The sequence below is a fragment of the Centrocercus urophasianus genome, unplaced genomic scaffold (assembly GCF_019232065.1).
Source record: "Centrocercus urophasianus isolate 14NV4802_14NV808 unplaced genomic scaffold, USGS_Curo_1.0 seq_58, whole genome shotgun sequence".
In the NCBI taxonomy this organism is placed as follows: Eukaryota; Metazoa; Chordata; class Aves; order Galliformes; family Phasianidae; genus Centrocercus; species Centrocercus urophasianus.
In genome coordinates this window covers 433,385-458,028 of record NW_024885177.1, presented here as the reverse complement: position 1 = coordinate 458,028, position 24,644 = coordinate 433,385, and the positions used below count along the sequence as shown (strand labels likewise).

The 24,644-nt window shown below is 49.8% G+C and overlaps 1 protein-coding gene across 5 annotated transcripts in view; it reads left to right on the top strand.

Annotated features, from left to right (window-relative positions):
• Positions 1 to 8,834: 8,834 nt before the first annotated feature.
• The window catches only part of DPYSL2 (dihydropyrimidinase like 2), a 41,311-nt gene continuing 25,501 nt past the window's right edge, over positions 8,835 to 24,644 (top strand). Inside the window, exons 1-5 of one of the 5 annotated variants that reach the window (XM_042836158.1) lie at positions 8,836 to 8,885; positions 9,515 to 9,701; positions 9,789 to 9,884; positions 20,343 to 20,431; positions 21,621 to 21,805. In XM_042836158.1, coding sequence (XP_042692092.1) covers positions 9,534 to 9,701; positions 9,789 to 9,884; positions 20,343 to 20,431; positions 21,621 to 21,805 — 538 coding nt within the window. In that variant the 5' untranslated portion in view covers positions 8,836 to 8,885; positions 9,515 to 9,533. Of the gene's footprint in view, positions 8,886 to 9,152; positions 9,184 to 9,514; positions 9,885 to 17,659; positions 17,977 to 18,565; positions 18,619 to 20,342; positions 20,432 to 21,620; positions 21,806 to 24,644 lie in introns of those variants that run through there. The other 4 variants (XM_042836156.1, XM_042836157.1, XM_042836160.1 and 1 more) reach the window with 4 other exon arrangements.

Genomic DNA, 24,644 nt, shown 5'->3' with positions numbered 1-24,644 from the left:
GCTCTTTTGAAATAAGTGCATGCTGCAGACCCCCGTTTTGTGCACAGAGATGGTCAGCATTAAAAATGAGAGAAGACAAGGTAAGATCTTTTGGGCAAAGAAAGCTGCCAGGCAGTCAGAAGGTCCTGCTGTCCAGCTGACTGGATTAAAGCACATCCCATGTCGGGATGAATGTTCATTGATGGCTTTTTTCAGCTGATGGAGAAATGAAAATATAGACGGCAAAGAAAGGTTTGATGCAAAACAAAGTGGCCACAGCCTGGTCTGTAAGTCTGTGTGAACTTAGCCCACAGCCTTCACTGAAGGGAAAAATTCCTGCAGGTTGCTTGATTTGACATAGAGCTAAATGGGAGTTGAGTCCAAAGTGACAATTCAAGCTACCTCTGTGCTGTGATCACCTGCTAAAGGGTAAACAGCTGTAATGGCTGCTTTAATTTACAGCCACGATGTGGTGTTCCTTGGTTGGTGCTCTTCCCTTGGTGTCCCTGCAACACGCCCTGCATCTCTCCTGGTCTTTACTCACGTTGTGATTTTAGTCTCATAGAAATTGATCTGCACAGTGAGGAGAGGATGCTGTATGGGTGCCTCTGAATCTCGGTGCTGTGGATCCTTGCATTTGCAGGGGCTGTTCTCTGTCCCAGTGAGTCCTGCTGATCTGGTGTCCCCCAGGCACTTCTGAGTTTGTCTGCACAATTAGGTCTGCTGAGAGACAAGCTCAGTTTTGGTTAAGCACGAGCAGAAGCTTTGATCCCTGGAGCTTTACACAGCAGTATTGTATGTGTTTCAGATGAGCCTCAGCCGGGTCTCACACGCTGCTTGAGCCTTAGCTGTGCTGTGTCCCATTGAAGGAGTTCAGTCAGCTCTGCAGGTAACCTCACAAGATTTAACTCTGATACTCAGCATCTGTGCTGCGGAATCCCTTGCAGTGCACTTGTCCCACTGCTGGCCTGTGGGATCGCAGCTGTTCACCTTCAGACTTTCAGCCTGGAAGGGGCCAAAATGGTCTGAACAAAGGCAGCAGTGGAAGGAGGGATCCGCAGGCACAGCAGTTGTTATTGCCTGTGCTTCTGGCAGCATAAAGTGAGCGCAGCCTTTTTACTGTGCAGCCATGGGTTGCTTTCTGGCTACTTGGGTACCTGGAGAGTAGTTGAGTGAATTGACATCTTTTGTCTTCAGCAGGGTCTCAGCTCAGTGCTGAAGGTGTTGAAGCTAAAGCTCAGCGATGCACGGTCAGCCCTGCACAGGGAGGGGAGCGTGTGGGCAAACTGCAGCTGATCTGTGTTTGGCAGCCCTGAAGGATGAAGAGAAACAGACCGTTGCGTTTCTTTAAGAGCTCTTTCTGCCCTCTGAAGAGCACCCGTTCTGCATTCTGTAGCCATTGCTATAGTAACTTTCTGCCTCCTGATTTTGTTATGAATGGCGGTAGGAAAAGCCTCTGTGCAGGCTCCAGCTGATACCCTGCTGTTTCCAACATCCTCAAGGCTTGCTTTCCTTTTTAACCCGTGAGCGGATGGTGCCTTTTAGCTGGGGTTCTTTGTGAATCTGTTCTCTTTCTTTTGTCTCTGTGCATTCAACACCACGCCATATGTCCACTGTACACCAGGAGGGGTGATTTGGAGTGAGCAGCTTTATGCAGGCAAAGATCTGAGTCTACAGGGGGAAGTGCTGGGTGTTTGGGGGAGTGTTTGTGTGTAGTGTTTTTTTGTGGGAAGAATGAGAGCCAGTGGGGTTTAGCAGCTACCAGCACTGGGCTCTGAAGGCTGACTTTGTCTTGCTTTATCATGATCCAGGCATCCCCTCTCCAGACACAATGCAGCTCTTTTCCTTCTGCCAGCACACTCTCCCTATGGGATTTGCTGCTACCATGGAAAACAGAATCAAGCATGAGCAAATCTGTTCTTTAACCAGTTGTGAGCAGCGGGTCAATATTATCACAATTATCAATATCATCACTGCAGTTTAACAAATGCATAGGTGGGTCCCACAGAACGAAAGCACCTTGCTTAGGTCAACAGAATGAACATAGGAACCGTGGAAGGAGCTCAGGAGCAGGGATTGCTGGCATATTAACAAATGCTGGCTGTTTGGAAATGCTGCAGTGGGGTGGTGGTAGCACGGTGGGGGTCCCTGGGGCATTCCCAAACTGCATCTGCCTTCCAAACACCAGCTCAGCTGAACAGGCCTGGGACTTGGCATTGCACATGCTGGAGACGTGCAGCAGTTAGTGCAAAGCCCTTGTGGGTATTCTTTATCCAAACGCTTGTGTATCCAGCCCATCCGTTTAGCCATCCTGTGAATGGATTTGAACACCTCATCCATTTGCTGGAGAGAGAATTTCTTTCCTTTTCCTCTTCTTTTTTTTTTTTTTTTTTTTTTTTTTTAAGGGTTAAAATTTTTGTGCTGATACTTGGGGAAAAAAAAAAACCAAACAGATTTCATCATTTTGAAATCAGCGTGTTTCTCTGCAAACATTTCCCTGGATCCAGTGAGCAGTACAGCTCTGCTCAGCCCTCAAATGGATGTTTTCTGTCACGATAGGCAGGTCAGTCTGTCGTGTTTTACTTTGATTCACTGAAGTTTGTTTAACAAATTGTTTCATGCTGACCTCGGGTCACCGAAGTGCAATAGTAGAATGCAAGGGGGGAGGAAAGGTTGTTTTGTGCAGAAAGTAATACGGGGTCTGACTCTCAGTACTGCTTCACTATGATTTAGTAATATGCTGGATTGCAAGAAGGTCTTTGGATGATTTGAGACAAGTCTTTTCAAGTATGCAGCCTAAATCTGAGGGTATAAATCTTGTACGTTCCCCTCCTTGGAGTGAGCAGCACAACGAGTGCGGATGGCGGTTTTGATGGCGGTGCCTTCTGCAAGGCCAAGGAGAGGGAAGGCATCATCCCTGCAGGAGTTAATTCTCTGGGCAGGCTGAGAGGCATACAGACTTATGAAATAAAAGCTTGTAATGCAGTTTAATAAGATTAGATTTATTCAATAAGTGCAACATGAGGGCATCGGCTCATGTTAGCAGCAGCAGCAAAGCCCCCAGACCTAATGGGTGTGAGCAGCACAAAGACGGATCTGGTTTTTCCACTGCTGTTACTGGTTTTAGTCTTCCTTCATACTACTGCTGTTATTCCTTATTCCTGGGTTTTGCCCGTTTCTGGAGGCAGAGAAGGGCTGAAAACTGCAGAGGCAGCGTGAACAGAGCAGTGGTGATTAGGAAGGTCCCCAGACTGGGCTGACTGCAGGCAAAGGAGAACCTGGACCAGCATCTTGCTACTGCTCCACGTGACAGCCTTCCTCTGTGGTTTGAGGTGGGCCATTTGAATTTCTATGCCTCATTTCCCATGTGTACAGTGAGGCTAATAATGCTGCCTTTGTCTGTCCTGTCTGTTTAAAATGTAATGAGATTTTCAAAAATGACAAATGGTTTTCGGTGCCCCATATGAGTGCTTTGCTGAAGGCGTCTTCAGAAGTGGCTGAGCGCTCTCCTGCTGAGCAGGAAGGCCTGGCAAGGTTTTCAAGCTGTGTCAGCAAAAGGAAGAAACAGCAGTACAAGACAGACCAACACAGGTTTCTGTGCACGCGAAGTGTTCTAAGCACAGTTCTGGTCCTAACGTTGATGACATTGCTGCCTGTGAGCACAGAAGACTGGTTTCAGAGCCTAAGGAAGTCTTTACTTTTCCAACCCGTCATTACACTTTGTGATTACAACATCGTAGACAATATTCCAAGACATTTTGTGGGGTTAAGCATTTCCATCCCAGTAAATGGGGAGGCTTTTCTTTTTGCTGGAAGTACCACATGAATTGCTATGAAATAGCAGGAATGGGAGAGAGCAATTATAGAGCTGCTGAAAGGGCAGGGATGAAACAGAAAGGGAAGGTGAAGCTTCACTTTGCATCTTTGGTACAGTAGCACCATATTAAACCAAATAGCATTTGTTTATCCCAAGCATGGGCTGTTTCTGGTGTCTGCTTTACTGCTGACTTTTATTTTGAGTGATACTGCGTCCCCTCTTAGAGCGAGCCAGAGAGCTGTGATGCTCAAAGTCAAATGAGTGAATCATTCATAGAGCATGAAATGCTTTAGGACCCTTAGTGTTACTGTTGTCATCATAATTTATTAACACAGTGCTTGGAAGGTGTGTGAAGCCATGTGGATCACAGCTCTGGCACGTTTTCAGTAAGAAGATCTTATCTGGAGGGAGAGAGCAGCCCAGCAACAGGAAGGCAGTAACATTCACTGTTCTTCTCCTTCCCACCTTGCCGTGAGCACCTGATTTGGGAGATCTCTGTTTTAAAGCAGGGATGCAGTGGTAGAGATTGCCAAGGTCCATTTTGGGTCCTTTTGGGAACCCGCTGGCAAAACTGTAGGTAACTCCCACTTCACACATCAATACTTATTTCCTGCTCGGTCCCAGTTCCGTACAGATTTTAATGACAGCACACCAAGAGCTGCCGTAGTCTTAGGGAGGTGTTCAGAGGAAATGTTAATATTTAATGATGCCTTTCTGTGGTCAGACGGGTGAGTTCTCTTAATGACATTGTCTGGAAGAAAGATGCTTCAATACTCAGCTGTAATCCATCCACGCCAACCTATTGTTAGGGCTTCAAAATGTCATAGGACATTTATGGACCATGATGAAATCAGCAGTTGGGGTGGAACTTCTGTCTTAAGCACTGAGCAGTTCAGAATGATTCCTACTGCTGTTGCCCAGGATCATCATCTTGAGAATAGCTGGAAATGACTTGAGAGCAGCCCGGTGCCCTTCGCTGCATTTATTTTATGAAGGCTGAATCAGTAAAGAGGTTTTGAAGGCAGTAAGGCTCTCTGCTCTCTCTGGAAGTCCATGGGAGTTGTATACCTAATTTCCATTTGTGCCTTTGGAAAATCCCCTTCTAATTGGCTAAATATTTGTACTGTTGGCTGTGGGCACGGTGGCACAATGTGGCTTTCAAACCATCTGTTTTCAGGGACTAAAACCCACTGGCAACAAACCTTGATTGGCAGAAAGTCACCCAGGCTGATTTACATCAGTTGAGGTTGCTGAGGACAAAGCCATAAAGCAAAACAGAGGCACAGGATAGGCAGAAATAAAGAAGGTCCATGGAAATAAATGAGCTTTGTTGCTGCACTTGAATGGACTTCGCTCATTTATCAAAAGATTTTCCTCTGTTCTTCAGTGTTTTTGAAATAATGTCTCATCTTTGAGTGCTCAATGCCAAAAAAAGCTGTCAACCACTCCAGCAATTATCATATCCCAAAGGGAACTTGGTTAATGATTCCTCTGCGCACAACTTGGTCTTTCAGTCTTTGTGCTGTGCCAGAACAATTCCAACCCAGTCAAGCATTTAAAGATTTGGCTTGACTTGTGATGTTCCAGGAATATTCTGGAAGTGCAGTTAATCACTGCCAGCTCTTGTGGTGAACCTACACCTTAGAAAAGGAAAACTCCAGAATCAGGTGCAGAGGTCAGCAGTAGGTAGGGCACAGCCAAGGAGAGGAAGGTGGGCTGCCCCAGCATGTGGCCAGGCAGGGAAATTCGATGGAGCTGTGCTTCTCAGCCCCATGCTCCCAGGCACCACGATTTTCCTCTATCAGCGATCAGTTGACTTCACTGCTGTGTCCCCTCTCTCTCACTGGACCCAGCTGAAAATGTCGTATCAACTTGATTTAGTTCTGAGCACAGAGCTGTATTCTTAAGTTATGAGCCAATTAGACTTAATGGAAGGGCTGGCATTGAAATAAAGATGTCTAGTTCTTCACTAGAATTTGCTCCTGTGCTCCACTCCATGTAAGCCTGTGGTTTGGCACATACACCTGCTTCCTTTCTGTGGGTGGCTGCTGTTCTCCCTGGTAAGGCTTTGACTTTATAAAGCTCTGCCTCTGCAAGAATCTGTATTTCCAAGGGATCTTTTCGTGATAAATCTTGCACCCAGTAGAAATACTGATAATCATCTGCAGTAGGAAGAGCCCCAGATTTGGAAGTGGTTGCTGTCGATTTGATAATGTCAATTTAATGGCAGGATATACTGCCGTAATTTCTGACTGCATTCTTAGTATCTGAAGTTTATTTTTGCAGCAGCCCCCTCAGCTACGGGGATGGTAGACAAATAAGTCAGCATCAAGCTACGTTGCACTGTTTCCATTTCAAATCAAGCTTTGCCCTGCACGTGCAAGTAACTACAGCAAGGAAATTTAATAGAGCATCATCATCATGTGATACATGAGAAGTGGGCGCATCTCAGCCAGATGGAACTGGAGATCAGGAATCACTGGAGCCATTGATGCAGAGCAGGTTGGCAGAGGAGCCCTGAGCTCCTGGATTTGTCTGGGCAGGCTGCAGATGTTAGAATATGGCAGCACAGTGGAAGCATCAGTATGTAAGGGAAGAGACTCAGTTTCCCACTTGCTTGGCAAAGAGTCTGCCTACTCCATGTCTTTGTGCTCACATTTTCCCCTCTGCATCCGGTTTGTTTGTTTGTTTGTTTCCCTTTGGCAAAGGGATCTTTGTGAAGTCCTTCAGTTCTTAATGTGATCATTTTTCTCGTCTTTGTGGACTCGGCTGTAAACCTCAGTTAGGAGTTGTCTTCTCTCACGTGCTGCTGCAGGGCATAAGATAGTGAGTACTTGTGTCACTTAGAACTCCTGTGTGCGAGCATACAAGAATCTTAATTTAAGCTTATTCTGCCACTTCTTTCCTCTGCAGTTTGGGGTAAGCTGTGCAAGTCCTCAATTTGTCACTTTATTTATTTACAGTTGAGATAATATGACTAGAAGTCACTTGTCCAGGGTGTTTTGATATTGGGAAAAGCCAACATTGTGATGACATTCAATTTCCATCTCTGTTATAGCAGGTGTGGATAATATTAACTGAAGATCTTTTTTGTTTTCTTCATGTATCATGCAAGGATATTGCATGGCTTTTATTTATAGGATATTGCATTCCTTTTATAAGAGAAGTAGTAGAACTATGGGGGCATGCAGATGTATCAAAATGCTTTAGTTCAAGTATAACAATAGCAACAACAACAAAAAAAGAAGAGTTGAATTAGCTGCTATTAAACGTTTCTCAAGATTTGTTACCTGAGTTTCAGGTGTGGGAGCAGAAACTTTTAAAAAGTTACCCCATGGTTTTTCAGCATCCATAAATGGACCACAGAGATACAGAGTGTTTGCACGTCCCACTTCTGTGAAAGAGCCAGTCAGAAGGATTAGTCACAGGTGCCTTTCAGTAATTCCACCATCCTTTTGGGAGTGACCTTCATCAGGTCTGAGGTGTTTGGAAGTTGCAGACTCATCTGCAGGATTTGATTCTTGTCTCAGCTGTTTCCCAGCCTCCAGCCTGGCTTTTTTGGCAGATTGTTTTCCTGCTGTCCTTTCACAAGGGGCCATCGGAGCGTCTTCCAGGGATGTGCCAAGTGATGAATGAGCTCGATTTAAGGCTCTCCCTGAAAGCCACTGCGTGCATTTCAGCAAACTGCAGAACGTGTCGACACAGTCGCTTCGAGGCTTCCAGCTCACTGGGGCCATCAGCACTCTGCAGCTTCTGTGGATTGCCTGATCAGCAATGCTATGACCATTAATATTTATAAACCTTAAATAATACAGGACTTCAGGGTACCTGAGAGACCATATGTTGGCCTCCAATTCCCAGCAAAGCACCTGCGATCCCTGTGACCACGAGCCTGGCTGATCTTCTGTCCAAGTCCCAGAAGGGAAAGGGTTGGAGCTTTTCCCCCAAGGGCGTCTATCGAAGGCCTCCTCCCTCCTTCATTAGTTACCAGAGCACATCGCCGTCATCCTTCGAGGCCAAGCTCGAGGCTTCTTTCTTTCCTTTTAGTCTGGAGTCTTAATGCATTGTGTTGTGCATTTATTATGGGGCTTCACTTGTTTGTGACCTTGGGTGATTCTTTTTTTCTCCATCCACCTACTGGTAAAAATGCATTGAGTTGGGTGTTGCTCACAGGGAGAGAGAGCTCTGAGATTTCTTTTTTGTAAATCATTTATTTACTGCTTTTGATATTTTTGGGGTCTGAGTCTTGCTAAGGTGCTGGGTAACCGCTTGGACACAGATGCCTCTAAATTACCATTTAATGTGCATGTGCAAAGATGCATATCAATGAATAATGCATAGTAATACATAGCTTGGTGATTGGGCTTGGTTCAGAGCAATACTGCACATGAATTAGCCTTACGGGCCCAAGTCAGTGGTGTTAATAACGTGTATCAGGTGGAGACCAAGTGAACACCACTGCGTGCTTCACCGCTTACCTTTGCAATAAAAACATCTCCCACGTAACCCATCTCTCCGGCCTCGCAGAAAATACCCCACAGAAACGACAGGGACAACTCTCCCTCGGATCGGCACCCTCTGGGGCCGTCGGTTTAGCGGCAAACCCGACGGAACGAGGCGGCGACGATCCCGGCTGCCGCAGCAGGAGGCGGCCGGGCCCCGCGGCGCGGGTGGTGCTGAACGGACAGCTCCGCCGGGCGGGGGCCGCCGCCGCTCTGCCCCCCCGCACGGCTGCGGGCCGCCGCCCCTCCCCGGGGAGGGACTGGGGGGCTTCTGCCGTTGCCCAGGCTTAATTGACTTGCTAGGTCACTAATTTCGCTTTCGCGAGGTAAGTACTGGTTAACGGCTCATTTTCTCCCCTCCCTCGGTTCCCACACCCCTCTCCCATCTGTTTCTCTTTTTCATTCTCTCTCCAGTGCCATCCATCAGCCCCTTTCCCCCCTTCCCCAAGAGGGACTATCAGAGGCCCGGCACCAGCGATGCCCCAAACCCCAGAAAGATGAGTCAGCGCTCAGCCTCCCGCCGGCCCCAGGAGCCCAGCCGCGATCTCCGCCGCTCCCCGCCCTCCGGCTGCGCTGCCTTGAGAAAAGTGAGGAACAATAGGATTCCCGGAGCACTCCCCGACTCCACCATTGCGGGGCTGGGGGAGGTAGGAGAGAGGGTGGGGGGAGGAAGGAAGCGATCCTTTCTCCCCCGCGTGGGGAACACGCCTCCGGAGGTGCGGGGGGTGCTCGGGCTCCGCCAGTCTCTCCGCAACTTGTAGCGAGAGCAGCGCGCTGGAGGAGGCGGCGAGCACCGATGGGGGCTGTTGCTCCAACCTGATCGAGTCCATTTGCCAATTCACCACTCGCATCACTTCCGGATCAGTCCCCAGTTTCTGCTGCAGAGTGAGGATTTTTTTTTTCTCTCTCTCTCTCCTTCTCCCTCCCTCCCCATCTGGATGCTGGGAACTTGAACCCTCCTCCCTTGATTGCAGCAGGATCTGCCCCAACCTTCCCTCAACTTTGCACTGCATCAAAGAAAAGAGAGCGAGCCACAGACTATATTGTATCGATGGGGGCAGGGGATTTGCCAGGCACAGCCCTCTGCCATTGATGCTGCCGTGTCTCTAGGACCCTGAGCGATCTCTTTTTTTTTTTCCTCCTCTTTTTGCTTGTGTGTGTGTGTGTGTGTGTGTGAAGGATCCTCCTGGTTACCGCTGTTGTTATTTCCCCTTAGCAGGGAGATCACACAAGCCATGGCTGAGAAGAAGCAGTCTGGCCGCCAAGGCGAGGAGGAAGAAGTGCCAGCCTTCTTCAAAAACCTGGGCTCGGGCAGTCCGAAGCCCCGGCAGAAATTCTGTGGCATGTTCTGCCCGGTGGAAGGCTCCCTGGAGAACAAGACCATCGACTTCGACTCCCTCTCGGTGGGCCGCGGATCTAACAAAGTGGTGGCAAAGCAGAAGGATGTCGCCCACTTGGGTCCGGATGCTCAGTCTGTCTATTCCAGACAGAGTGGGAAGGGAGGGGAACCATCTGTTGATTTCGGAAGAAAGGTGGAGATCAGGAGTGCCACTGGGAAGGAGGCACTGCAGAACCTGAATGACAAGGTGGGTGCACATATGTGTGTGTGTGTCTGACAGAGCTGCAGCTTGCACATGCAGTGGGCTGCAGGAGGGACGTTAAATTTCCACCCTGCGTTTCCTGCTTTTGTCGCTTGCATGTACGTAGCAGTCAGTGTCTTCCCCTAAGAAGCAGCATCTCTACTGCAGCCTCCTTGGCAGACCTTTAATGTTATCCCTGTGCTCTCTGCAGGTGTGTGTGTATGTGCACGGGGAGGAGGGCAGAAGAAGAAAGGAGCCCCTGCACACACAGACACCCTCCTTTCCCCGCCCTGCCTTCCCATTTGGTGGCAGAGACTGACTTTTTTTGTTTCCCCAGCACAGCGGTAGCAAAATGCCCCACCCAGCCACTGAATGCAGCTCACGGAACAGAAACGCAATTGTAAGCAAAAGAACATCAGTGAGCCTCCACCTACAGGGATCGATTCCCTGCAGGTTTCTTCCAGGGGAAGCTCAGCAATGCACTCCTCCTCCCAGGGGAGGGGAGACTCCGAGCGACCCATGGGAGCTGTATTTCAGAGCCAATTTTGATGAAGGCCTTTGGCTACAGGGGCATTTTTTGCCTCAGGAAAACGTGCCAGGGCTTTAGCAGGAGTGTGGTGTTCTCTTAAGAAATCTGCTGAACTCCTCCCGATCCTTTAAGGCTCCTGAAGCTGTTTTCTCACTCTTTGTATGTGTCATGGTATAATAAACCTATCCTTTTCCTGAGGCAAAAGCCTGTTAAGCCACATGGTTCAAGCTGACCGTGCACAATTTTTTTCCCCCTCCATAAATAGATTTAAGCAGGCTTTATTCCTATCTGAGCCATGAAATACTCAGAGTGTTCCTCCGACGAGTCTGGCTCCTGTGGAAGAGCTAGAATGAATGAAGCACCAACCAGCAAACTGGTGAATTTCTACTAGCATGTGGGGTAGAGTTGCACTGAGCAGGGCCCCACTGGGTTTAAAGAGCATTCCTTTCTTCTGAGCTTCTGAGATGAGCCTCTTGATTTTCACTAATGAAACCGTTTGGGAGTTTGTCTGGAATTTGTGATACGGGCCGGTTCCCTGCTTTCACCTGCTGTCAGAAATGTGAAATGTTACCAGGAGCATTGCTGGCTCTTATCCTCCCCACGTCAAACCCTTCTCTGATTCTTCCTACTACAGTAACCTGAGGGCTCCATGCACACACGCTTGTGTGTGTGAACAGCTGTGGTTTACTGTGAGATCACAAAGGCAGGCCCTGATTTTCAGACGTTCTACACATCAACCTCTAATTAGAAGTGGGTGATGCTCCACGCCTCTTCTCATCAGGTCGAGCAAAAGTTTGCCTCTACTGATACCTGTGCCTTGATTTGAATACGATTATGATCCTGCTCCCCCTCCATGGCTGATTAGTTGTCTTAGACTGGCAAAGGAGCACCTTAGGAATAAAGGCCTATGTATCTGGGGAAGTCAAAGGTTTTACAATTTGGGACATTTTCAGGACTAATTTGGAATACTTTGGTGTGTTGGTGTCCTAAAAGATGCAAATGTAAACAGGTAATGTATTCATTCTGAAAAGATGAATTACTGTGTGGTTGAGGGGTACAGGATATTAAAATCTGCAAGTATAAATGGCAGATATCTATAAGAAATCAGATATCTACACAGAATATTGACCACATTTTGGTGAAAGGGTTTTCGGTTGGTTCTGTTTTCGAGCTTATCACAGAATGTTAACTGTGAAGGTGTGAAATGATGGGATAGTGCAGCACGGGAGTTGTTTCTCGTTACCTTTGTGTAGCACTGGTGCCAGTGGATTGTGCTGTGAGGGGCTGTGTGCATTTGGGTAAGTGCAGCCTTCTATTAGTCTTGCTATGGATTGGCACTTCATAGCGAGAGTGTTTTAGCTTTAATGGTTTTCCAGCTGACTGCATCTACAGCTTGAATCAGTGGTTAGATTCTTAGCAGGTAAAGCTGGCTTTGCTTCAGTGCAATCAGTAGGAATGCATTTACGAAATGATCAAATACATTGAAATAAAAATACTGCAGGAAATGGCATTAAAGGCAGCACTGCATTAAAATCGGGTAGGAGTTGAAATGCTGAAGGCCTTCTGAAATTCTGCAACTGAATTTGGCCCAGTATTTTCAGACCTGCATTGACTGGATGCTATTTTCATGTGATGTGAATCTGAACTGTAGTGGAAAGAAACAGTATTCTAACAGATAGGATCTTGAAATTATATAAAATATTTTACAATGGGTAGAAATCTTAATGCTTCATTTTCTTTAGCTTGAGGCTGAAAATACATACAGGCACAGAGGATGGTTGGGTTCGGTGAAGGTACATGGAAGTGCGTAGCCAGTGACTGGATCCAAATGGGTTTAAAGCACAGTCATCCTTTCTGTCACTCGATAGAAAGATCTTGCATTAACCTCCATGGAAGTAATTAACAAAGCAAGAATGACAAGCTATTTTTTTATTGTTCAGGGGTCTTAACTTTCCAGAGGATAAAGAAAGGAATGCAATTATTCCACGTTAAATTGCAGTATATTGTTCTGCAGGCACAGATAAGGGTAATCAAATCTATTTGTGCCTATTCTGTCTGTATTCTATAGGCATCTATCACAGCCTTGCTTTATTGCCTCTGGGCCATGCTGCCTCATAATTCAAGGCTAAGATCATCTCCAGAGGCAGCAGGAAGGCTTTCTGAGTTTCAGCAGCTCCTCACAGCGAGGCAGCGTGGCCCCGTCAGCAGGTTGATACCTGGGAGATGAGGTGAGTTTGCTCCCTGCCTTCCAGAATTCACCACGCTTCCATCTCCTGCCTTAAACCTGTCCCTGTTGGGATGCTTAGAGCCTGGTCCTGCAGCTGTTTGTTCAGTGTTGGAGTGCTGCTTTGTGCTTTGGGGCTGTGGCCTCCGCTGGGCCAGCACTGCTCTAGTGAGGATGCTACATTCAAACCCAGGTTTGCTTGGATGAGATCAACATGGAGCCTGGCTTTCACCAGCTGGGGGAGGGAGCAGTAAGCTCATGGCCTTTAATCTCATTTCTACAGAGCCTGAATCATAGAGTCACAGAATGGCCTGGGTTGCAAAGGCCCACAGCGCTCATCAGATCCAAGCCCTGCTGTGTGCAGGTCGCCAACCAGCAGCCCAGGCTGCCCAGAGCCACATCCAGCCTGGCCTCGAATGCCTGCAGGGATGGGGCATCCACAGCCTCCTTGGGCAGCCTGTGCCAGTGCCTCACCACCCTCTGGGGGAAAAACTTCCTCCTAAAATCCAACCTCAACCTCCCCTGTCTCAGTTTAAAACCATTCCCCCTTGTCCTGTCAACCCCTGAATGGGTGCTAAGAGCCTTCAGCCCAAGTGCGGGCCCTGGGACCACCCATCTTTAGATGCCAGACGTATCCACGTGATTTCCTGTGTGAGAAGCCACTGTCTTCACCTTCTTTTGCTCTCTTATAACCCATCCATAGGCCTTTGGGATGTGCGGAGCGCTGAGTGCAAACAATTGGTCTAACATTAAAAAAAAGCTACATATGATAAATAGAAATAACAAAAGTGGGCTAGGAAAATGTTCTTGTTTTAGAGCTGACAGGAGAGGAAAGAGTCTTAAAGCACCTGAAGCTTTGGGTGCAGCCCTCACTAAAGCCTGAAATCTCTCAGGGTCGAGGTTGGTTGCTCCTGGAGAGGAGTGGTGGATGGCACCACATCGTTCAGTGCTCAGAAACCACGGACTCTGGAGCACTGATGGAACTGTTGTGTAAAACAAAGGCCTCGTTCCAGACAGCTGCAAGTGCAGTTAGGATTTTAATTTGCTACAATGCCTGTAATTTCTTTAGTCTTGTTTCAACAATATTGCTTGCAAAATAATTATACAGGAGGATGACTTGCACGATTTTCCAATGGATCACAATAATTTATCCGGCTACTAGGAAAATAAACCATAGGGGGAAAAAAATGATAATGAGCACAAATGTCACATTCCTCTGACTTCTCAGATTCCCCTCAAGCTATCAGCATGCATAGCTGGAATGCACTGTGTGCCCAGCCAGCGTATCACCAAGTGGTCTGCAGTGCTATGCGAGGAATCCGCCGCACCGCTCCTCTGACACAGGAACGAGCAGAGGGCTTTGAGACAAGGCCAGTTTATTTGGAAGGAAAACATAAACACTTTGGGCCAAGTCCTATTCCTCCCAGTTTGGAGCAGAACTAGGTTGGAGGTCTGGGCTTTCGGCAGCACCTGGAGACACAGGGATGGATGTGGTGCCTGGCGGCTCTGCGTGCCGCCCTCGTGCCAGTGCTGGGGCTCATCTGACACGAGCAGGTTGTTTTTAGCAGGCATGGAGCGTAGCTCTGCTCCTCTCCTCCTGTGGGAAGGGATGGCATTCAGGAGCAGAGCTGGAGCAAATTGCCAGAAATATCAAACTTTGCTGCTGTAAGATTCACATTCAAATGCATCATCCTGTTCTTCAGTGCACCTCCTGGAGAGCTGGACTGATTCTTAGGGGGGAGAATGCAGGTCTGAGTTGTTCCTGTGTCTGGAGTGATGACTGTGCTGTGTCCTGCAGGTGGACCCAGCTGGCTGAGTGATATCTGAGTGATAGCTGAGGGCCCAAAGCTTTGGCCTGTATTTCTGGGGAAGGGGAAGGAATGATAAGAAATGGTGTAAATCACCATGAACAGCTGTGATCGGTTGTTGCAGAAATTCTGTGGGATTTGTTGCAATGACACTAAAATGCCACAAAGAAAGAGACTCTGCTGGTATTTTTTTCCCAAAAACTCCACTGTGGGAATGATGCTCCCTGCTGGGTGCATGGTGGTCTCCCACAGACCACGCGAAGTTAAGACTCAGAGCTGATGGAGACTGATTCCCACTCGTGCCTACGATGCTTTGTTTTATTGCTGCTCCGAGACTCTCCTACTGTTGTGCAGTTCTCCTTCCCGACCTTTCCAGAAGGCACGTTTAGGCAGAGAGATTCCTTTAACACAGAACTGCACGCAGTCAGGGTCGGGCTGGCAGTGGGCGCGATGTGCTCCTCCCCTGCCCTGCCATTAAGTGGAGTTGTGCTCATGTTGTATAATTCAAGGCGTTTCTGTTGCTTTGGGGTTCCTGCACACTGCAGTGACTGCTGCCAGGGCACTGGGCTGGGCAGCTGTCCTTCGTGCTTCCATTCTAGCAAGGAAGATGGGATTATTCTCTATAGCACCTTATTAGCCCTCTCCTAGACCTGTGGAAGACCCATCATGCCAGCATTATCTAGAGCACCCATCACAGCACCTCAGCAGGTAATGGCACAGCATTACGGCAGTGAGACTGGATGTGAGGCTGCAAGGATTTATGGAGCCCAGTGTGCTGCTGTCAACCCAGGAGCTGACTCCTGCAGCTGGCTTCTCATAAGGATTCATCTCCCTAAATTTGACTTAATGGGAAGGGTTTACACGCAAATGGTGGCTTTGCTGGGAGAATGAATCAGCTTCTGTAAGAGGCGTGGTGGTGCACCTCTGTAGGACCAGGCTCCGTTCCCACTTGTTCTCATCTGAGGCTTTGCTTGCCTGTGTTCATCCCTCCCAATTACATCTATCTCAGGGAAAGATGCACTTCTGGTCCTTTAGGTGCACACTGAGCCATAGAGATTTTAAAATTGGGTGCTGTGTAGATGCTGAATGTCAAACAACCCTGGTTTCCAGCCATTTAATCTCTTCTTTTATTCTGTGCTACTTAGGCTCTTGCAGCACGGTGATGGGAAGGAAAAGCTCAGAGTCACATGAAGATTCATTATTTCTTTTTGTCACGATTGGATACAAGTTATGGAAAATATTCCAAGTTCAAGAACTCCTGCTCCAAATTAGGCCCATATGCAGTAAGGATTACCTTTCCAAAAAGTATTTTAAATATGTTTGAGCAGGTGAGAATAGCTTTAGGAGTATTGGTGCTTTGCTGACCTCTTCCCTTTAGAGATGCTTCTATTTCTGCTACCAGTGCTGTTGCTTCACAGCTTGGAGAAGAAATGAGCTGGTAGGACTGCAAGTGAGTGCTGGAGACGGATGGTTTCCTACTCCCATAGTTGTGTTCATCTGTCTGTAGTGAATTTTCTGCTCTCGGAGCAGGGTTTTGAGCTGGGCTTTGCACATCTCAGATCTGCTGCTTTGATCACAGAAACAAAGCATTGATGCTCTCTCAAACTCTTACTGTTGGCTTCCTTGATAGCTGTAGATGCTCTGTTACCTGGCAAGCAAAGGCAAGAAGCCATTCAGAAACAAAAGCGAGGAGCAAAACCAGCATTAAAGAGAGAAAAGGCCCAGCTGCACTGCCTACGCGCAGGGATGTGGTGGAGGTGCTGTTGTCCACGTTCTGAGCAGAAATATGCCGAGGCTTCCAAACATCAGGGCAGACCAGAAAGATGCAGGTTACACCCTTTTAATATTGTCACTTCTAATCAAAATAAAACCTGGCAGGCTAACAAATTAATCATTTTGCTGCTCTCGTGATGAGACGCTTTATCATTTGCTACTAATTGGATACTAACTGATTGGCATATCAGCTATTTAAACAGTGCCTGCTGCCCCACCTATACTCAGGAAAAGCTCTTTTTCCCTCATAGGCTCCTGTGAACTAACACACATGGAAGGTCCTGGTAGTCATCTGCTTGCACAGATGTTGCCTTTGTAATGATTAACTGCAGCAGGATTGTGGAGGCTTGTGAGCAGCTTGGGTATGTAAGGAGCGCTCTGTTGTGCGATAGGAGCAGCTTGGTTTGCTTTGTGGGATGTGGAATTTGCACGTGGCCGAGGGAAGGAGGTGAGTGCTGGTTGTTCATTAATGGAGCTGTCCTGACCCCCAAACACAGGTGGGCTCGGGCTGATGTTTTGGATGCCCCATCCCTGGAGGTGTCCGAGGCCAGGCTGGATGGGGCCCTGGGCAGCCTGGTCTGGCATTCAATGGGGAGGTTGGTGGCCCTGCATGCGGTGTGTGGGGGGGGGGGGGGAATGGGATTTGGAGATTCATAATCGTTGAGGTCCCTTCCAACCCGGCCATTCTGTGACGCTGGAGCTCTCCAGAAGGCACGATAGATGTGCAGGGGGTGCGTTCCCAACGCCTGTCCTGCACTGCAGCCACGAACCCCTTTCTTTGTGTTGCACGTGCAAGGAAAGAGGGAGATGCGCTGCCTGATGCTTTTCTTTCCTCAAGTGCCAGCCTGAGGAGCACAAGGACAGGGACACAGAATCTCCCAGTGCGGCAGAAGCACCGAGTGCAGCACAAGGGCAGGAATCGGCCCCACGGCACCCAGCTCGGCAGCGGCTGCAGGAAGGGGCTTCGTTCTGCGCCTCGGCGAGAAAGCAGAGCTGTCGACTGGGACACGAAGGAGCCGGGAGCGGCTGCGCCTTATTTTTCCCCTCCATCCGCTAAGGCGTCGGCAGCGCCAAGAAGGGCGGGGTGGGACAAAGAAGATGGAGGGCGGCGCGTCCTCCGGCAGCGGAGCCGCGCTCGGTGCCCCGCGCCCCTCCGCAGCGCCGATCCGGAGCGCGGCGCCGCGCGGGCGTTTCCCGCCCCCCCCTCCTTTGCGCCAATTCGCCCCGCGCCTCATTTGCATCTCGCCGCGCGCGCAGCCAATGGCGCGCTGCGCCGGCGGGAGCGAGCGACAAGAGCGGCTCTCTGCGCATGCGCTGCGCGCTCCGCCGCTGGCGCTGTGCCGGTGCCCGGCCCCTCCCTGCGCGGGCGGGGCGGGGCGGTGCGGAGCTGCGCGCAGAGCGAAGAAAGGCGGCGCGGCGCCGGGCTGCTGCTGACTGCGCTGCGGAGAGCCGCGCTCGCCTCCCCGGCGCTCCCCGCGCCCCTTTCCGTAGCATCGCGGTGATTTGGGCTCGGGCCGATCGCTGTTATTTTATTTTTTTGGTATTGTTTCTTCTGTTGTGTTTTTTTTTTTCTTTTTTTTTCTTTTTTTTTTTTTTTTCCCCGTTGGGAAGCGTTTGCCGCACGCGAGACAATAGGGATACAGCATCCGCCCCGCAGCTTTTTCTTTATTTAGAATAATAATAATAATAATAGGTGGATAAATAGAGCGGAGGTGAGCTCGCACCATGTCTTACCAGGGGAAGAAGAACATCCCGCGGATCACGGTGAGTGGGGGGCGCGGGGAAGGGGGAGGGGTGCGCGGGGATTAAAGCCCTTTGTGTGCCGGCAGCCGGGGCTCGGGGCCGGGTAATGAGATCAGCGCCGCGCGCGGCCCTTCCTGCGCCGGGGGACGGACGGGGACACGCAGCCCCCCGCCCGGCGGATCCCTCTTTCCCTTCCCCAGAAGCTTCTCGCAACGCGATCCTGGGGGAGCGGGGCCGGCGCCGTTATGTAAAGCCCCTCCCTCGCTTCCCCCCGTTGCGGGAGCTGATGTAGGGCAGGTACTGCGGACCCAACTTTTCCTTACGTAAGGTGGGCGCTCCCCTGTTCGGAGCGCTGCGGGCATCGGCCGCTCTGTCGGCTCCCCCCCCGCGGACACACCCAGCGCCGTCGCCGTCCGAGCCGTGACAGCAGCGCTGCCCTCATCTCCCGTCGAGGTGTTTTTAGGGACGTACAAGAGCTCTCCGACCGCGCGGCAGGATGCCCGCAGGGACATAACGGGCGGCGATGGTTCCCGTGGGCCGGGAGCCGCCTGACGCATTTTTGTGATGACGGAACGCTCGGATTTCCGTGCTGGATGCGCCGTGCGGGGCAGCAGCCCAGCCCCGTTCCCATCGTTTTGCTGCAGACCGCGTCCGTGCGTGCAGGTGCTGCGTCCTGCTTTTGTCTCAGGGGCGGCCGAAACGAGCAGAAGGATCCGTGCTCCTTTCAGAGCCTTCCCGAGCCCCAGTCAGCAGCAGAGCATCCTCCGGGCGAGCGGTCCGTGACACGCGCTTTGGCCCTCGCTGCTGGGTGCGTTGGGCTTTCTGCTGCCCGTGACGCGGGTGGCCAAAGCTCAACCCATCCCCGTAGCTGCAGCCTTTGTAGCAGCACGGGGAGCCTGCATTGGAGGTGGGCACCGACACTGCAATGCTTTTGGGAATGGAAGGCATGTAGGGCAGCGCTCTGCTGCCTGGCATTGGGAGGTGGGCAGCTTTTCTCGCCCTGGGTCAATCTATTTGGCCCTAGTGGTGTTTGTAGCTGCTACTGTGTTTAAATCTCAGCTTTTCCTTTGGTTTTGGTGTGTTGGTTTTCATAAGCAGGCGTTGTTGGGGGAAGCTCTCCATTGCAGCAGGGGGAGAAAAAGGGAGGGGGAAGGAGAAGCATTTAACGTCTCCTACAGTTGCTGCATAAAGGATGGATCTAAGGGTGTCAGTTAGGAGCTGGTGCCGTTTTAGCACTCAGACTGCTGAAAATGTGAGCTCCTTGGGAGGATGCTCGATTCCTTTCTTCTGTCAGACCTAATTCAAAATAAGGGCTCCGAGCTGCACTGTCGTGCATCCATTTGCTTAAGTTTGAGGCAGCTCTGAGTTCCTGTTCTGCTTTCTACCCTTCCTTGCAGTCACTTTTGGCATCACCACGCTGTGCTGTAGCTTTGTCATATGGGAGGACGAGGATGGAGTGCTGCACTGGGGCCAAGTGCAGTTTGAACACAGTGCTGCATCTCTGTATGTGCTGTGATTGAAGCGTAGGTCATAGCAGGGGTGGAGGAGCCAGCAGAACAGAAGTCACTTCCAGCTTGTGTCCCCAAACACAACTCTGCAGCGCCTGCTCTGCTGTTGCTCACAGCTGCTGCAAAAAAGGGGCAGATTTGCTTTGGAGCTGCCCTGGCTGGGAAGGCAGGAGGTGACCTGGGTGGTGTATCAAACGCAGTGCCCAGTAGCTGCCTTGTCACAGCTACCTTTCTGTTCTGCCAAGCTGCTTCCCAGTCTGCGGGTGTTTTAATGAGGCTGTGCTTAAAAGCCCTTCTTTTCAGCTTGCTTTGCTCATCTGGGCTTGTTTTCCATCCGATCATGCGGTAGTGATCTGGACAGGCAGTAAAAGCATCCACTGCGCCCAAACGGCCCCGAGTTGGACAAACGGGGTTTGTTTGTGTGGTGTAACCCCTGGCAACAGACTTTGGGCCATTTCCCTGACAGCCGTTGACTCACAGTTGGCCGAGTGGTGGCTGCAGCCTGTGGGTGCACATGGGAAACTTTGCATGCGACCAAGGCATTGCAAACAGCAGCACGGTGGCCATTAAGCATCCCCAGAGAGCACTGTGCACTGCCTTTGCTGCAGGTGATGGTGGTGCTGCAGGGCTGAGTGAAGCTGCCAAGCCTCGACCCAATGCCTTTTTCCCTTCTGATTCCTTGGGATCGTTTACATGATGAAAGGACTTGACTAAAACAAAGCATTTTTATCTCTGCAGTTGAAAGCACGGTGATGGACGGAGCTGCGTTCTGACTCCTGAATAATGCAGAGCTTCTTTCCAGCCCTCCTCTTTCATCTCAGGGGTGACACTGCAGACTGTCAGTGTAATTAGGAATTGCTGTATGCTTCTTTGTTGCAGAGCGACCGTCTTCTGATCAAAGGTGGGAAGATTGTCAATGACGACCAGTCTTTCTATGCAGACATCTACATGGAAGATGGGCTCATCAAGTAAGTGAGCGCGATGGCATGCTGTGACTGGAGTGTGGGGAAAGGCACTGCTTGGACCCTCAGTGCGCTGGGTTGGGTTGCCAAGAGAAGTGAGTATTTCACTCACATACACCCTGATCAATGCAGGAACCTTACGAACACAACCGAACTGATCTGGCAATTGAGTGTGGGTTGAAGGAGGTGCTTTAAATGTGCTTAATTTTAGCCATGCGAACAGCCCCGTGCTGAGATGGCACATATGTTTGGAGTTATCTGTGTTGTACAGTGAGCTGAGTTATGACTGAAGGCATTTTGAATGCAGGATTCAGTACCTGGATGCCTTTAATTCTGTTCTAGGGCAGGAAATTGGACTGAGGTGACCCCTCGGGGTCTCTTACAGTGCTGTTTTTTGCTATTCAGTGATGCAGGGATCAATCTGAAATCCCTTTGAGTTAAAGAGGGTGCTGCTGTTTGTGGACATACCTCTTCCCAGCGCACTTCTGTGTTTGCATTCCCAAAACATGCATTTCTGGCACGTTAAATAGATCAGAGGTTTCTTAGGAAAATTACATTTAGGAAAAAAGCGGCCAAGCCAGAGGTTACAAACAAGGAGTTTTCCTGTTCTGGCTCTCACAGGCAGCACATGTGCTTTGTTCATCAAGGTTAGAAGTTAGAGGAGCCATCCACAAGCAGCTCTTTCATTGCCCCATGTCACCCACCATTGTGTTTTTCACAACCAGTGGGTGAGAGGAGCTCCCACCAGCACTGTGTGTCCTCCTGTTGGTGCTACATGGTACCTATGCATGGAAGGAGAGTACAGAGGCCAAAGTTCTTCTGTGCTTCCAAACCTGTTAACATCCATCCAGCTGCTGGATAGCCAGCACTTGGTGACCCGCTCCTGTCCTAGCAGAGCTGCTTGCTTCTTGTGCTTGGTCCCTTCAACACACTGGCTGCCAGTGTGTCTCCAGCTTTTCCTTCCTCTTAAACCTAATGTTCCCCCCAGGTCCCGAAGTAATTGCGTGCTTTGCTCTCAATTATGCAGCTGCTTCAAGGGGAAGAATAAAACTGTATCAGCTGGGTCTGCCAGCCCTGCGCTTTGCTTTATATGGAAAAGGAAAACAGTGGCTGGGTTCAGCGGCGCAGGGTGTGTGTTTGCAGAGCGTGTGCCTCGTCTGCTGTCTGTCTGACCTGTTTGCAACCTGTGCACCAGGCAAATAGGAGAGAATCTCATCGTGCCCGGAGGAGTGAAAACCATCGAAGCCCACGGCAGGATGGTGATTCCTGGAGGGATTGATGTTCACACCCGCTTCCAGATGCCAGAGCAGGGGATGACTTCTGCTGATGACTTCTTCCAGGGGACCAAGGCTGCGCTGGCTGGGGGCACCACCATGATCAGTAAGCTGGCTGCTTCTCTGTTCCAGGAGAGCTTTACCCTTCTCCAGTGGTAACTAGAAAGCCTGCACAGAGGCGGTGAGGGGTGAGGGGTGTACCAGCAGCAGGGGATTTCCTGTGGCTGGTCAGGTTGCTGAGCAAAGCTTGTGTAGGGGCAGGGAGTGGGGATGAAACACTGCAGTCTCCACATCTACAGCTGTCATCCACTTCCCTCCTGCTGTCCCTGCTGGCACAGTTTGACTTTGGTACTTTGTGACTTCGCTGCTTTCCCTGTAGGTCTGCTCCTACTAAAAGCAGCCTGACTTTGAGCTCTGGCTCCAGTATGAGCAGCACCTCAGACACCCTGTGCCTGTTCCCTTCCTCAGTGATGTCCAAGGTTTGTGCTCGCTCACCTGTAGAGCTCAGCCTTTCTGGAACAGCAGTTGCTGCATTTACAGTGAGAGAAAGGACAGCTGCATCATGCAGGGCTGTCAGGGGAAGGGTTGGTGTCCGTAGCGCAGTTCTTGCTGAGCAGCTGCATGCCGATGTGTCTTCAAAACTTGGGCCACTTATTTGAGGGTTTGCATGATCCCAATCTGACACACAGTTTTGGCACTGGGGTTTTCGAATCATCATTTAAGTGCTGTTCCTTTTGTGCTCATATCCTCTTTTGGAGGAAGACAGAAATCAGGAAATGAAAACATCTCAAAATAAAGACAGGCAGATGGACTGGGCGTCCTGCAGGGTCAGGCACCCACCGTGTTCCTCTCTGTCTCTCCAGTGTCTCCTAGGTGACTTCCAGACTATCTGACCCCACTGACACTGGCTGCAGAAGTTTGGTGTTGCCTTTGTTTGGGCTGGAGGTTTGGAAAAAGAGAAAATAAAGCACTGCAGTGCAATTGGTCACATGTAAACCAGGGCATCCTGCAGAGTGTTGCTGCACATGGCAATGAGGGACAAAGGTGTAAAGCAGCCCAATATCTGAACACTGCATTTTTTTTTTTTTTCCTGCACTCTGAGGTGCTGCCATTCCACAGGAGGGGAGCTGAGATGCAGAGAAATGAAAGAATACAAATCAGAAGTTCTGGTGGCTTTTGTCCCATCCAGGTGTATACAAGGGGATGTGAGGCACAGCCAGGAGCTGCCCTCGCTCTCCTTGGTTCAAGCCCAGTTCCATATGATTGAGAACATCCTCAGCTCTTCGAGAAGAGCTCTCTGAACCCTGTCCCAACTGGGGGGTGGCTGGGATTGTCTGACACTGGGAGTAGGAGCCACTGGTGCCAACGCAGCCAGGCTCTATTTTGGAAACAGAGCTTGTTCTGGGCCTGGCCCACACTGAATGGTGTGTGAATGTGGTCAGGAAGTAACCTGGGAAGTTATTTTTCATCATGTTACCAACTCAGAGCATGAAGTTTGAGTGTGGAGATAACCTCACGCATTCAGGGAATGTAAACTGGGAATGCAGCTGTGGATATTCTCAATTTTATCACTAATAGCCATTTTTTCCCTCTAAATCTTTGCTGTCAATCTAAGTTAATATGGCTTAAATGAGATTTGCTTTCCAGCTTCAGTCCATTGACTTTGTTTAGTTGGCTGTCTGTGTTGTTAGCACACCTGGTTCACGTTGTCCACTTGAGTCATCGCTTTGTTCTTCCTTGCTAAGTTGAATTAGATCAAAATAACTTTCCCTGTCGTTTGTGTCTGGGCTCTGACAGCATTATTTCCCTCCGTGGAACCACTGTGAGCAGAAAGTCAAGTTTTCTAAAGCAGCCCTTTACTACAGAGGAACCAGCTGGGTCCTTGTACTTCAGAAGTGCTTAAGCCTCTCTGTTTGCACACACGTTGGTTGGCTTCATGACTGCAGTACCTAAATGTCTGTGTGATGGTGCTCATAACGTGACTCTGAGTTGGGGAAACTGGAGAAAAGTCCCCCTTTAGAGCTTCTCCCATGCTTCCCAATCTCATCTGTATGTTTTTCTCCCCTGGTTTGCCTGGGTCAGCTGTGCTGTCTCTTTCAGCTCGAATTGCATGAACGTTGTCCCTTTAATTCTCACATGGGCTGCATCCGAGGGAAGCACGCAGGAATTCCAGAATGTAATCTATTGTTTCCAAGCCGTGTTCCTATTTACTTCCCCTTCACAGTAATCTCATTGCTGCACATCCATGAAGGGAACATTGGGTTATTGATGGGTATTAAACAGTGCAGCCCCGTTTTCTGCCCAGCCCTTCTCTTCCTGAGCTCTCTCCTCTCACAAACTGGGGCTGATTTCTGAGCAGGAATTCCTGCTGTGATGCTTCTGTCTCTGCCCTCCAGTGCCAAAGGCACACTATGAGGCTCCAGCTGGCCTGGCTGGCATGCAAAGAAGCAAAACCAGGTTTGCTGTGCGAGGCTGAAGTGAGGCACCGTGATGCAATTATTCTTCTGAAAGCGTCATTTGCTGCACCCCCTTTCTCCATCCCTGCCTTAAAACAGCATTGCTGTGGGTTGTGTCAGCAGAGGGCGAACAGCACTGCGTGTCTCAGGAGAATACTGCTTTGGGAAGACTTGGATTCTGGCCCATTTCTAACGTTGGAATGAAGTGGTTGAGGGGAGAAGGATTCCAGGATGATCCGCAGCTGACTTTGGAAGAGGAGGCTGTGTGGGGCTGTAGCTCGTCCAGCTTCCCTGAGCTCCCCCTTTTTCTGTACTGGTAGGACAGGGGAGGGTGGCATTAAGTTGTGCCAGGCTGGGTGTTAGGGACAGTTTGTTCTCTGATAGAGCAGTGGTGCAGTGGCTCAGCTGCCCAAGGGGCGCTGGGGTCATCGTCTGCAGAGCTGTTCTATGGAGATGTGGCACTGGGGGTCTTGGTGACCTCAGAGGTCT